Genomic DNA, 13,074 nt, shown 5'->3' with positions numbered 1-13,074 from the left:
ACTCCAGTTTCCCCATCTGGATGTTTAAAATCACTGCCCCTATTTATGTCATGCTATGGGTATGTAACGCCATTAATGTTGTTTTCACATCAGCAACAGACTGGATTCCCGGGAGTGTTTTGTGCCAGGCCTTTAAGCTTCGTTTTTTGTGGCTTGTGCAGGTGAACATTTAAAGGACACTTTTTTTTTTTTGGCTTAATCATTTCAAAGAAGCTATAAAAATAAAAAGTTTATCCTTTCCTCTGTGTTCAAAGCTGTAGTGTGGAATTTACTATTGCAGATGCAGCCAAGCAATTATCATTGCTTTATCCCTTAAAAAGATAGAAGATAAATTTGAAAGAAGATGAGGAACAGAATCCTTCTGTATTTTTCCTCTCATCCTTTTATCTCCCAACGTAGGAAGTTTACTGAACCCTTGCCAACAATTCACTCAGGCTAATGAAGTGTATAAGTAATAGGATTAAATAATCTCAACCCATTATTACAGTGGCTAATGCAGATGTTCTCCCAAACTAAAGCAGATGCGCAGTGAAGAAATCATGCCTGGTTTAAAAAAAAAAAATAGTATTAACCTACTAGCAGATCCCAGCCCGAAGTCAATGAGACATTTAACTTCAGTGATAGAAAGCACTGTCCCAAGTGTATTACGACACACCTTGCAATGAATGATGGTCTCCTCCCAAGGGCCAACACACGTGCCACAAAATTAACCTTAAAAATTTGATGGCACAATAATTTTAATGCTAACATTAAAAGGAGAAATGGTTTAAAAGCACATCAAAAAATCATTTCGTTTTTAAGAGCCAATTAACCGGGACCATCCACCATTGCCATTGTAAATAAGGCAGCATCGATCCTCCATTATTGCATTCAACACTTTAGCGATAATCCCACTGCAAAGGACTAATGGCAAGGCATAATGAGGCATTGTTACCATGCTCTGAAGCAGTAATGATAATAAATAAGAAAAAAGTGACGAAAGAACGTTACCGAGGAACTAAAGCTTTTAGCAAATAGCAAATGGGTTTCAGATACCGGGTCTCATGAAGGCCTGATTCTGGGAAGTGCCCAACCCTCATTTCCCCCCTGACATCAATGTGAATGCGGGGTGCTCAGCATCTCATGGGAGGCACTCAGCTCCTTTCAGGACAGGCTGCTTAGCTTGCAAAGGACACTCGACGTTGGGGGCTTAGTTACCCTGGCTGTCGCCCCTCACCTTGCAATTAGGGGAGACTAAATATAACTGAGCGATGTTTGACAAAAGCCAGTGTTGAGAGAAAGGGTTCTAGGAATTAGAGAGAAATCTACACAAAGATTCATTGGTCTCCACAGAATTTTTCTGCGATATTCTGCAGCTTCGCTTATTCTAAATACAGGGATTATAACTAATTTTTTCACCCAAACCGTCAAAATACCAGGGCATGGTAAATGCAGACTCTTTAATGGGTAATGGGTGAACCGCAAAAGGCATCTGGATTCAAAGACCCTTGAAACTGGTTGATGGACTCCTCCTGATTTCAAAGGGCAATGGATGGGGCCTAAAGTTTGGATGCTGTTCGGCGGCTTTTATCGTCCTGTGGGGTTGCAAAGTTACATCGTGATCCTTCAGTCTCCCCCCTCCTTCAGTGGGAGTTTTACTGACCCAAGGACTTCAGAATCAGGTCTCTTACAGTGGAAAGCTTTTGGGAACAGGGCTTTCTCCTAAGAGTGCTGTTACTTCTCTTCCCAGCCAGGCTGAGATTATCACAAGAAAAACTTCTTTCTATTTTGGCATGTTTGTTTCAAGGCTTGGCTGGACACCAGAAATCATGTGCAAGAGGGAAAGGGGGAAATTTTTTTTAACTTGTTTCTGAACATCATGAATGGGTCTGTTCTTACTCTATGCAAGTTGAGTTGCTCACCCTTAATTGTACGGCAATGCTGCAATCTACAGTAGGGAGGGGAGTATCGACAGATGTCTAAACTTTGTTGGTTTGTATTCACGTTGGAAAGGAGCCTCGGCACTTACGATGTAGCAGGGTTCACAATACGCTTTCTTCTCCACCGCGTAGAAAGGCTGGCCTCTGAGCTTGTTGCCACAGGTCATGCAGGTAAAACATTCCACATGGAACACTTGGTCCATGGCAGTGCAGCCAGTGCCTTCCCCGACAACGTTCTCACCGCAACGGGAACAGCGGCCTGGGGGGAAAGAGAGGAGAAGAGATGTCATAATTATCTCAAAGTGGTGAATATGGCGTTTCCGGGGTGCTAGCTTGAGGTACAATGTCACAACATGGTCATGTACAATTCCTGCCCTCAGCCGCAAAGAACAATCTCATGCCTAGCAAAGATTTGCACATTCTGGAGGATCAGATGGCTCTGGGGCCGGACCCCAGGCTCTGGTGCCTTTCACTTGTATGTCATCACATCGAATGCAGCCCATACCAATGGGGACTAACACTTGTCACCTATGGGAGGCTGTTTGGTGGTCTACATGAGCAGTCTCAATGCAGCTCCCTGCATTCTCACCCCAGGAACCGCCAACGCAGTGCGCACCATTGGTGGGGGTCGCAACAAAGAAATTAAGGACTGAATGGCTAGGGAGATTGCAACACCTATCTCTTGCGCTGCGGGCTTACAGTTCTACAGAAACAGACAATCCAGGGCGCACACACAGAGACAAGACACGGCAGGCACGGACAACGGACCGGGCTTGGAGAGGCTGATGCAGAAGTGCTTTGTGGGATGCATGTTTGAAAGGGGAGGGAGGCTGAGTGAAGTTGCTTAGCTCGCGAGAAAGGGCACTTCCGAAAAGAAGCCTGTGGTACAGGCGCTGAAAAGGGGAAGGTGGGAGTACTCAACGCAGTGACAAGCACAGCTCCGAGGGACATCGCTCATTTCAGCCCCACTCTGCTGTTCCACGCTGCTGATTGCCGATGTTCCACACCGCTAGCATTCAGCGTTGATAATGATTTAGCTCAGACATGCGGAATTATGGAACAGAGATAGTGCCAAGTTTTCAGCTGGTGAAATTCAGCATAATTCCACAGAGTTCAACAGAGCAATAAAGATTTACAGTAGGGTGACCAGACATCCCAATATAATCGAGACTGTCCCAATATTAGGGGCTTTGTCTTGTATCGGCAAGGCAACTATACCACCCCCCCAAAAAAAGTGTCCTGATTTTTCGCACTTGCTATGTGGTCACTCTAATTTACAGAAGCTTAGGTTTCAACCCCACTAAAGGAGGAGATTTCATGGACATATTTAGTTTCCTGCAAGAATAATTTCTGTGTCCCTCCTTTTGGGTCTTGTCAGACAGTATTATTTATCATTTGTATTACTATAGCACCTAGAAGACACAGTCATAGACCAGGACCACATGGTGGTAGGCGCTGTACAAACGCAGAACAAAATCACGGTCCTCGTCCCAAAGGTTTCCAATTTAAATACAAGACAAGAGACGACGGCTGGATAGACAGGTGGGGGAGCAGAAGGGAACAGTGGGACAATATTGCATCACACATTTGGGACTTGGCAAGTGGAGTGAGACGGTTGCTAGGGAAGTGAAGACTATGCAAAGAGAGCAGGACGATGGCCAGGAGATAGCTGTTCAAATGGTATCACACATTCAATTGAAAGATGTCCTTTCAAATCATTAAATAACCCAACCACCAAACGAGCACTCATTTAGTGGCGCGTGTGTATCTGTCTTAAAAATTAAAACCCCTGTAAAGTTTAATAAAAAATCAGCCTGCTCAATTGTCCAGGTGGCTGAACTGTCTACCGCTGTGCATGGAAGAGATGAGGACATGAATACCCGTGCGCTTACAGCTTCTTCACTGCCTGTCCCAAACGAGTGCACGGTGCTGATCTACAGCAACAGCTGTTGTGCTGGGCAAGCGCGTTTCAGCAGCAAGTAAAGCGGATCCAGGACATAAATCATGGACGGCACTTTAAGACCCTTCAGGATGAGGGCAAGGTGATGTTTGAGAGCTCTTAGGAGAGCTTGGAATGGAACCCAAATCATTCTTATTTGTGAAGTTGCATCTGGCGCTGTAAGGGTCACATAATACAGATCCCGCCACAAAGAGCTTACACTCTGTGCAACCCGGTGGGAATACTCTAGGTCAGAGAGCAGATAGGAGCACACTAGGAAGCCCAGCTGGGGGGATGTGACGGGGTCGGGGAGACCTTGTCTAGTGCAGTACAGAATGGGCCCTGGACCTCTGACTTCCGCGGTCCGGGGCTCCAGTGGTTCCAGGGCAGGAGCCAGCAAGGAGCATCCTTCCTCTCCAGCAGTCAGCCCAGACTATGCCGGGCTACTCCCTCTTATACTGCTGCTACACCTGGAGCATGCCCGGTAGGGACGTAGGGGCGTGGCTTCCTCTACCCACTGTGAGGAGTTAACCCTTCCCCGTCCAGTGCAGGGTGAGTTCACCCTGTCACAGGGGAATAAATAGATTTTTTCCCTTTAAGCTTAGCTTTGTAAATCAAAGAGTCCTGTGGCACCTTATAGACTAACAAATGTATTGGAGCATAAGCTTTCATGGGTGAATACTCACTTCGTCAGACGCATGCATCTGACGAAGTTGGTATTCACCCACAAAAGCTTATGCTCCAATACATTTGTTAGTCTATAAGGTGCCACAGGGCTCTTTGGTGCTTTTTAAAGATTCAGACTAACACAGCTCCCCCTCTGATACTTTGTAGATCATTCACTCTTGGTATCCTGATTCACAGCCCCATGCTCCCTCTTACACAGACATCCCTTGCCGTACTGGGAGAGGAGTAATTTAGGGTGCGGTATGTGGCGAGAAAGCGGTGGAAAAGTTTCCTAACAACGAGGACCATGGAGCAGTCTCTCTGCAGCAAGGAGATAGATGAAATGGACTAAAAAGGTCTTTTACATGTGTGACATGACAGAGCCCCCCGTTACCCTCCCTTCTCTGGGTGGACAAGGCCAAGAGTGCTCAGTGGTCTCATCCAAAGTGCTTACGCAGCATTGCTGTAATAAGAAGTGATGTCTGGGGAGCAGTTAATATCTCTCTATATAAAACATGAAATTGAAAGCCATTAGTGTATTACTTCACACACTGTTCTTCCCGAGGGACTATTCTCCAGGAGAATTTAACCTCCCCTGTGTGCCGTTCTGTGATCATCCGGTATCATTTTTATGAGGCATTTGGACTCAGAGTAATGTAATGTCTATGCAAACACTTCTCAGTTTCCTTTGTTAACATGTGAATGGAACATGCCGCATCGTATTTTCCCCCTTCTTCCATTCATCATTCAGCCAGTTCCCATGCACTTGAATATACCTCTTCCTCCGGCCAGTGCGTCACTTTCATTTGCTACAGCAAGCTATTTGCAGGCTACTTTCCCGGTTAAGGCTCTGGACTGGGACGTGGGAAATCTGGATTCATTTCCCAGCTGAGCCACCCACTGCCTGAGTTGGAGCAGGGATTTGAACCAGGTGCTCACATACCATTACAAGGGCCAGGGGAGTACTTGGTTGCTCCTAAGGTTTTCCTCCAGGACTTCTGATGTTCTAGCTTTCTCCAGCCCACACAGCTTCAGCCATTCCGGGTGTTTCCACAGAAATTCCCATCCAGGTACTAGCTGAGCCTAACCCATCTTAATTTATTAGTGGTTCCCAGCTTTCACTGTTACGTCTGAAGACAGAGGTGCTGCTGGAACCAGTCACACGGGAGAGCTGAAGGGCCCAAAGACGTCTTCATAAGTCTGTGCGTAAACTGGGATGCTGCGGGACGGCTGCATATCATGAGGTGCAATGGGCAGGATGTATGCTGGGGATCAGGAGATGTAAGGTCTGTTCTCAGCTCTGCTACTGGTAGCCGGGGAGAAAGTCACTTAAGCCAAAATTTTCAAACCTGGGAGCCTAAAGGTAGGTTTCTAAATCCATATTTAGACATAGAAATACATACAAGTGCCCTGATTTTCAGGATTTGTGGGTGTTCACTACTTCTGAACCCTCCCCCTCCCATGCCACTTCTGTGTAAATACAGATTTAGGATCCCATCTCTAGGCCCCCATGACTGAAAACATTGGCCGCCTCTGGGCCTGGTTTTGACCAAAGCTGAATACCTGTAGCCCCTGGGAAGTCAATGGAAACTGCAAGCACTGAATACCATTCAACATATGGCCTGTTTTTAGCTGAAACCTCTATGGCACAATCAGCCTATGAGAAGAAAAAAACAATCCATGTGACAGATAATGCACTCTCTACTATTGTTGCTGCAAAGAATGAAGGTATACTTTTCCTGCGGGCCAATCACACAAGACCATCGCTAATTGTGAACAAATTGGTGGCTAGATTCACCTCAATTAAAGACCCCACGTTTCCTTTCTCAATATTTTCCCACTGCCTGCAACCAACTAGTTAATGTCTATACCTGAGTCCATGTAGTATTACTTACCAGGAAAGGCTAGGCACGCAAAACTCGGAGAACAAACAGATTGCACACGACGATTACAAAAACAACCTATGAGAAAAATAGTGGGTGGCATATTACAATAGCCACACAGAACAACATGACCCAGTTGCTTCCGACAGAGACAAAGACACAGACAGCCCTTTAAAGGCAGGTTAAAGACAAACGACGAAACTAACATTAAACTTCACCAAGATGGATCTGTGCAGCGTCACCATTTTCTTTCCCTCCCTTCTAGCTTTCCTTTCCCCAGCGCTGCTGAAATGGGTTGTATTGGCAGCCACTCTTGGAGTTCTCCAATGCCTGGAGCGGGTGCATTACCGTCAGGGCATGCTTCCTTCAGGCTGCCCCAACCAATGGGCCTCAGTCTTAACCTGCAGGGACAGGTTTTAGGGGGAGTTCAGTCTGTGTCCACTGAGACCTCTCTGAGGAGCTGCCAACAGTAGGGGCCACTATGGGTGATAGTTTCATGGCGGAAACTCGTGGACAGCAATAGCACCAGCCTTTTCTTCTGTCACTTTCCTAACTCAACCCAAATGGGGTCTCAGTTACACAAAGCTGTGGAGTATTATGACATGGGTCCAGGGAGGTGGAGGGAAGCCCCAACTGAGCCTCCTGCCCTGTCCCTACTACTGCTGGGAGAGCTCTCCTGGAAGCGGCTGCTTTCTCACCTCCCCCGGAACCTGACATGACTGAGGGAGAAGCCCGCACGGGTCCCCGCGCGCCTCTTCCCCAATTACGGGAAGTCTCTTCCTTTGGTCAGCGCGAGTGGGAGGAACGCCAGAACACAACCGTGACCCGTCACCACGATGAAACGACCCAACACTCGGTCCTTCTTTTAAACAGGATCTATCGTTGTCTATAACACACCCGAGCCGTTCTAGCACGGTAAGGAGGGCTATAAGCCAGTATGACCTCGTGCTCTTGGACCAATATCTCTGCGCTTCTGTTTCCCATCTGTAAAATGGGGATAACACAACATATGTCTGTCTTATCTATTTAGACTGTAAGTTCTTTGGGGGCAGTGACAGTCTCTCATTGTGGGTATAGCACTCAGCCAAAACCATATAAACAGAAATCATAAGAATGAGTAGAAAGCAAATGGACCTTCACCCACAAAAGGGTTTACATTCATGCATTCAAAGAAATGCCTCTAGACTGTAGAGTATACCACAGTTAATCAAAACAAGGTCACATCCCCTGATGCTTATTGATTACACTTAAATTTCCTTCGATCAACCCAATGTCCTCCCTGGTTTTCATTGCTGCTGGGATACAATAAACGAGAAGAAATAGAATACATTGCCTTTACCAAAGTGTATTACAGTATTTTTCATATGTAAATACATTGCACCAAATATCAAGCTAAAAGCTCCCCTGGCATTCTCAAGACCCTGGTATATTCTCCAATGCTATTTTTCTAATCATCTCTGCTTAGGAGCTCTCCAGCAAGTGTGTTTTAGGAATTCATGACACATCTTCCTTTTGGACAGTTTTGAATCGGCTGGCAATGGATGTGGAAAAATCATTATTCCTAATGAAGAAATATTGACGCGAAAACAGCATTTCGAGGACAACGTTGACCATAAGTCAACAAAACAACAAGGTTCCTCCCCCCCCTTCTCCAGTGACTTTCATCCAAGGGTTTTCAAGCACTCCACAAGCATCTGTTAATCCTCACAGCCCCATGCAAGGTAGCCATGGTTATCCCCAATAGAATTAGAGAAACGGGGCACAGAGAAAGGTGGTTACTACTACTTAGCTCCACCATATAACACTTCTCAAAGGAAGCAAGCACTATCATTAGCTCTGTTTTGCAGACGGGGAAAACCGAGGTACAGAGAAGGGAAGTGTCTTGCCCAAGGTCCCCCAGCACATCAGTGGTATAGCTGAGACTAACATCCAGGCTCCCAAGTCCCAATCTAGTGCTATACCCACTATGCTACACTGCCTCCCTTAACGAACAGGGGTGAGACACTTGCACAAGTCCACGCTACTGTGGCAGAGCTCAAAACAAAACCCAGAACTCCTGGAGCTCTGGTTAATGTTCTACTGGCCATGCACACAACAGGCTCCTTGATTTTGCCCAAGCTGACACGAGGGGAAGCTCTGCTCTGGAAGAGAGTGAATATTACCATCTGGCTGAGGAAAGGAGGTGCTCGTCCAAAAGGGGTTATGCTAGGGAAGGGTGCCTTGGAAATGACCCCTCCCAAGATAGTGCCTCCGCTTTGGAGGCTGGCGGCATGGGGCTGTAGGCATCTTGCACTGCCATAGCCTTCTCCCAGGTGGAATTCCCACAGCAGCAGACCCTGGGGAGGAGCTAACCCAGCTATGCAGAAGCGTTCTCCCTTGGATGCTAGCGAACGCCCCTTTCGGAAGCTCTGCCCTCGGGCCGGAGCTCCCAACAAGCCTAGCAGATGGTCAGGTTCATGAATCCGCTCTACTTTTCAACACTGCCTCAGCCCTGCCTGCGGTTCAACACTATCGTTTTTACTCCTGGAGTAATTTGGGGCCAAGCCTTTCAGAAGTGATTAGGGATCTGGGGAGCCTGATTTTAGACACCTTAAAAGGGACTCAGATTTGGAGGATTGGGGCTCGGTATATTCTAACTGAATAACAAAAAGCCCCAGACACAGAGATTCACTAGTCACTTCTCAAAGTCTTGTCCTTGTAATGTGTGTGATAATCCCTAACCCCACTGGAGTTTGTGAGGGATTTGCCATTGGTTTTACAGGAAGCAGGATTGGGCTCCCTCAAATTTTGGCCTCAAAATTTCCAGTCAATTTTAACCTAAGCTGATAGATGATTTACATAAATGCCCGATAGGGTGAATTAAATTATACGATGTTCTCGGACCCGTCCCTCTACTCCTCCCACCTGTCCTCTTTTGGTTTTTGACCCAGCTTTCCTGGCAGTGACTCATCCCTTAGCAATGAGCTCACTGCACTGAAGTTTCATCATTTGACAGCTGCAGGTCGGACACATCGGTCGTCTTATGCAACGTTTGGACGTTAGACAGATTCATCTTAATTCGCTGCTTCGGCAGACGTCAACGGACACGCGTCGTTCATAGATGCTTGGTGCTTCGAGGCATGTTTGTAACACTCCATGAATTAAATCAAAAGCTGTGATTTAATTACTGACTACTTTCCTAAGCCCTCTTATTTTATCTCAACTACAGAGGACGCCTGATGCATAGGTCTCTGTGATGACCGTTCTGACCACTTCCAGTAACAGCAAAGCTTGCTCATTGTTTTCACCCCCTAACCACAGTACAATCTCGTTATCTCACTTCACTTATCTGCAAACCTGAGACGTTTCCAATATGCCTTGGTGGTCTCGGCCCATGCACCGCTAATGATTTAACAGCAAACGCAGGGCAATGGTGAGGCCTCATCTTACTAAAGCTTCACTGTTTTTTGCAGTGCTGTTGTAGCCGTATTGGCCCCAGGAGATCAGAGACAAGGTGGGGGAGGGAATATCTTTTATTGAACCAACCTCTGTTGGTGAAAGAGAGAAGGTTCAAGCTCCTCAGATCTCTTTCTTCAGCTCTGTGGAGCTCAAAAGCTTGTTTCTCTCACCAACAGAAGCTGGCCCAACAAAAAATACCATCACCCACCTCGTCTCTAAGCCTTCCTGATACCTTCTCAGAGACTTTCCCATGCTGCTCACCCACTGTTCCTGTTGGAGCAACTCAGAAGCATTGGGGCATTAATCCTCACCACACCCTGTAAGTGCTACTGCAGATGGGGAGCTGAGGCTCAGATAGGTCAACTTGCCCATGGTCACCCAGGGAGTTTGTGGCAGAGCCAGAAACTGAAGCCAGATCTTCTGAGGCCCTGTCCAGGGCCTTACCCACAAGGCTCTCTCTTTCTCCACAGTACAAGGTGCTCCAGGCCTCAGCGGATACGAACCTGATCACAACTCCCCAGTAGGCACGAGGAATGTGCTTCCTGCCAAACTGTGCTGTCACCCCAGGGTGCCTGGGCAAGCTCTGAGAGGAAGGAGGGTGGGAAGCAGCCCCCCGCTCCCTGGCTCCTTTGATTTCATTGAGGCATTAGGAGGGAGCAGCCCCCTGTGCTCCCTGGAACAATGGCATTGCAATAATGCCTCTTATGCCTGGTGAAAAACCCCTTGAACCTAACTCCTCCCTTCCCCATGCACCACAAAAGGCTCAAGGGCAGGTTATCCCATCAGTTTTACTAAGCAGAATACAGTGCATTTACCAGCATGGTCCAAAGTAATTTTCCTAAATCACTGCGACCATGGTGGGGCCGAGCTCCAAAGGTCAGGTGAGGACTAGAGCATTCTTAATGTCCACATCTGGGGTTTGACTGAGTCGGTTCCAGTCATAAGAGCCACCTGCAAAGTTTGGACCTGGATTTCCCTCAAAGCTTGATCTGATCTGAGCTTCTGATGACGACCCAGCACTGACTAGGTACCTGTTGCAATGCAGGAGATTTGATTGTTTTCTTGTGCCCGACTGGTTATTTGCCAGTCCCCAGAAACTGGTAGCCTGCAATGGGTCTCCCAACCCAGCGGGGGTCAGTGACGTTCTACAGTACTTGACTTAATGCTCACTTTTTGCAGCATGCTCTGGTTTTGTTCTATTGTCTCAGTTGGGGGCAGATGTTTTACCATTTGCAAAGTGGTTGAATTAGGGCCTCAGTGTGACATCTTGAGATGGAAAAAAAATAATAATAAAGGAAACCTCCTTTGCTGATCGATCATGGACATGCAGAGGATAGAGCAAGATGTACTTTATCTCCTTTAATGCTGATGAATGGTGCCAGATTAGATCAAAGCACTCTATCCACACAGCAGCCATAGCATGGGAACCTTCCCTGCAGTGCTTTGCCAATGTGCCTTAACCCTGGCAAGGGAGGGCTACTTCCAGAAGGGATATGAGGGACTGAGGCAACCCGTGACACACGGGTCACTACTGATCTAGCCTGAATTGAAACTGGTGTCTGGGTGATGAAAAAGGAATGGGCATTCTAGATGGGCTATACACTGAGCGGATTGTAAAGAGGCAAATATGCTTAATGAAAAAAAAATTAAATAGGAAAGATTTGTTTCATTTGATTTTTTCGTGTAATTCTTTGCTTTGCACTGTAAAATTCCAGAATGATTTTTTTTTCCGTTTAAATTAGGTTGGAAAAAGCCCACTTAAAAAAAAAAATCCCCCACCCCCACCAGAAACAGAGGCAGGGTGGGGGAAGAAAAGTGAGAGGAAGTGGAGGTGGGGGAAAAAAACACTTCCTCTCACTTTCTACTTCCCCATCTCCCTTTTCCAGTTTGAAAAAAAGGAGAGAAAGTTTGCTTAAAAGTTGCACTGAAAAATGAATGTTTTCAACAGAAATGATTGCACAGATGAAAAATAAACTGCTGCTGCTGATACATGGGGATCAGGAGCAGAGCGGGGTGAAACATGGAGTTTTTGGTTGCTGACAGTCAACCCAAAACCAACATTTTGGAATTTTTGGCAAACCAAAAATTGCTTTGGGCTGAACAAAACATTGTGTTTTGATTTGGAGTTGCTTTTAAGAATGATTTTGCATTTCAAATGAAATAAAATCAAAGGAAATTTCATAACAAAACGTTATTTTGGCCCCTAAAATCAAAATGTTTCGTTTAGAAAACGCTGGAATGAACTGTTCCAACTTTTATCTGGATTTTTGGTTTTGGTTTTTTCCCCCTGCCAAAACAATTAAGTGAAACTGACATGAATTCGTGAAATGTTGCAGTGTTGTGAAATCTGCATTTTCCCCCCAACAGAAAAGTTTCATCTGAAAAAAAATAATCATCTGGCTTTACTCAGGAGGAAACGTTCTCGGGGGCAAGTTATCCCATCACTGCTATCGGGCGGTTTCTTGCTCCTTCCACTGAAGCAGCTGGTGCTGGCTGCAGTCAGAGACAGGGTCCTGATGGACCTTATGTTTGATCCAGCCTGTAAATTCCTATGAATGGCTCCGGAACTGCAGTACCGACCCTTTGAGCCACGTCTCTTTGCACTTACATTTTCAAAACCATCAATGCGAGATTTAACGCTTGAAACAGAAAGGACACAAATAGAGAAACAAACATCTCTCTAAAATGTTTGCTTGAAACGCGTGCTGCAAACAAAGGGCAGAGTGTGTGATGGAAATCGGTCTCTCTTCCCCCACCCCTCCGGGGGCGGTGGTGACTTTCTGGGCATTCCCCTGGTCTGCGGGACCTGTGCTGAAATTCTATACAAGATCTCAGGATCCTCTTTTGGGGAGCCACAAAAGTACGTTTCTGTTGGTTTGGGGACGGAAGTCCCAGCCGCTGTGCAGGAGGGGACTGGGTGGGGCTCTGGCTTTCCCATCGGATGCCAAGCACAGCTGTACACAAAAGGTGCTGGCTCAGCGCTCTGACGCGGTGACTCAAGGTGCTTCTACTTGCTGGTAGAAGCAGGGGTGGGTGGTTCTAGGGGATTCGACAGCCACCCCACTTGTTAGCAGGAGCCGCAATGTAGCACAAAACTCTGAGGCCAAATGAGGTCACCTCCTCCTCAGACATTTAATACTCTACTAATGCTTGAAGCCCTCTCCACCCTTCGTAGAGGCCAAACGTGTAAGGAACCGGAGGGCAACAACCCCAGTCTGCAGGGCTCCGG

At 46.7% G+C, this 13,074-nt stretch overlaps 1 protein-coding gene across 1 annotated transcript in view; it reads right to left on the bottom strand.

Moving 5' to 3' along the window:
- The window catches only part of LPP (LIM domain containing preferred translocation partner in lipoma), a 389,426-nt gene that overhangs the window by 55,405 nt on the left and 320,947 nt on the right, over positions 1 to 13,074 (bottom strand). The window contains exon 9 of the mRNA XM_024202387.1: positions 2,009 to 2,178. Coding sequence (XP_024058155.1) covers positions 2,009 to 2,178 — 170 coding nt within the window. The remainder of the gene's footprint in view (positions 1 to 2,008; positions 2,179 to 13,074) is intronic.

Source organism: Terrapene carolina, unplaced genomic scaffold (genome assembly GCF_002925995.2).
Source record: "Terrapene carolina triunguis isolate 2854851 unplaced genomic scaffold, T_m_triunguis-2.0 Scaffold88, whole genome shotgun sequence".
NCBI lineage: Eukaryota > Metazoa > Chordata > Testudines > Emydidae > Terrapene > Terrapene triunguis.
This window is presented reverse-complemented; position numbering and strand designations above follow the sequence as displayed.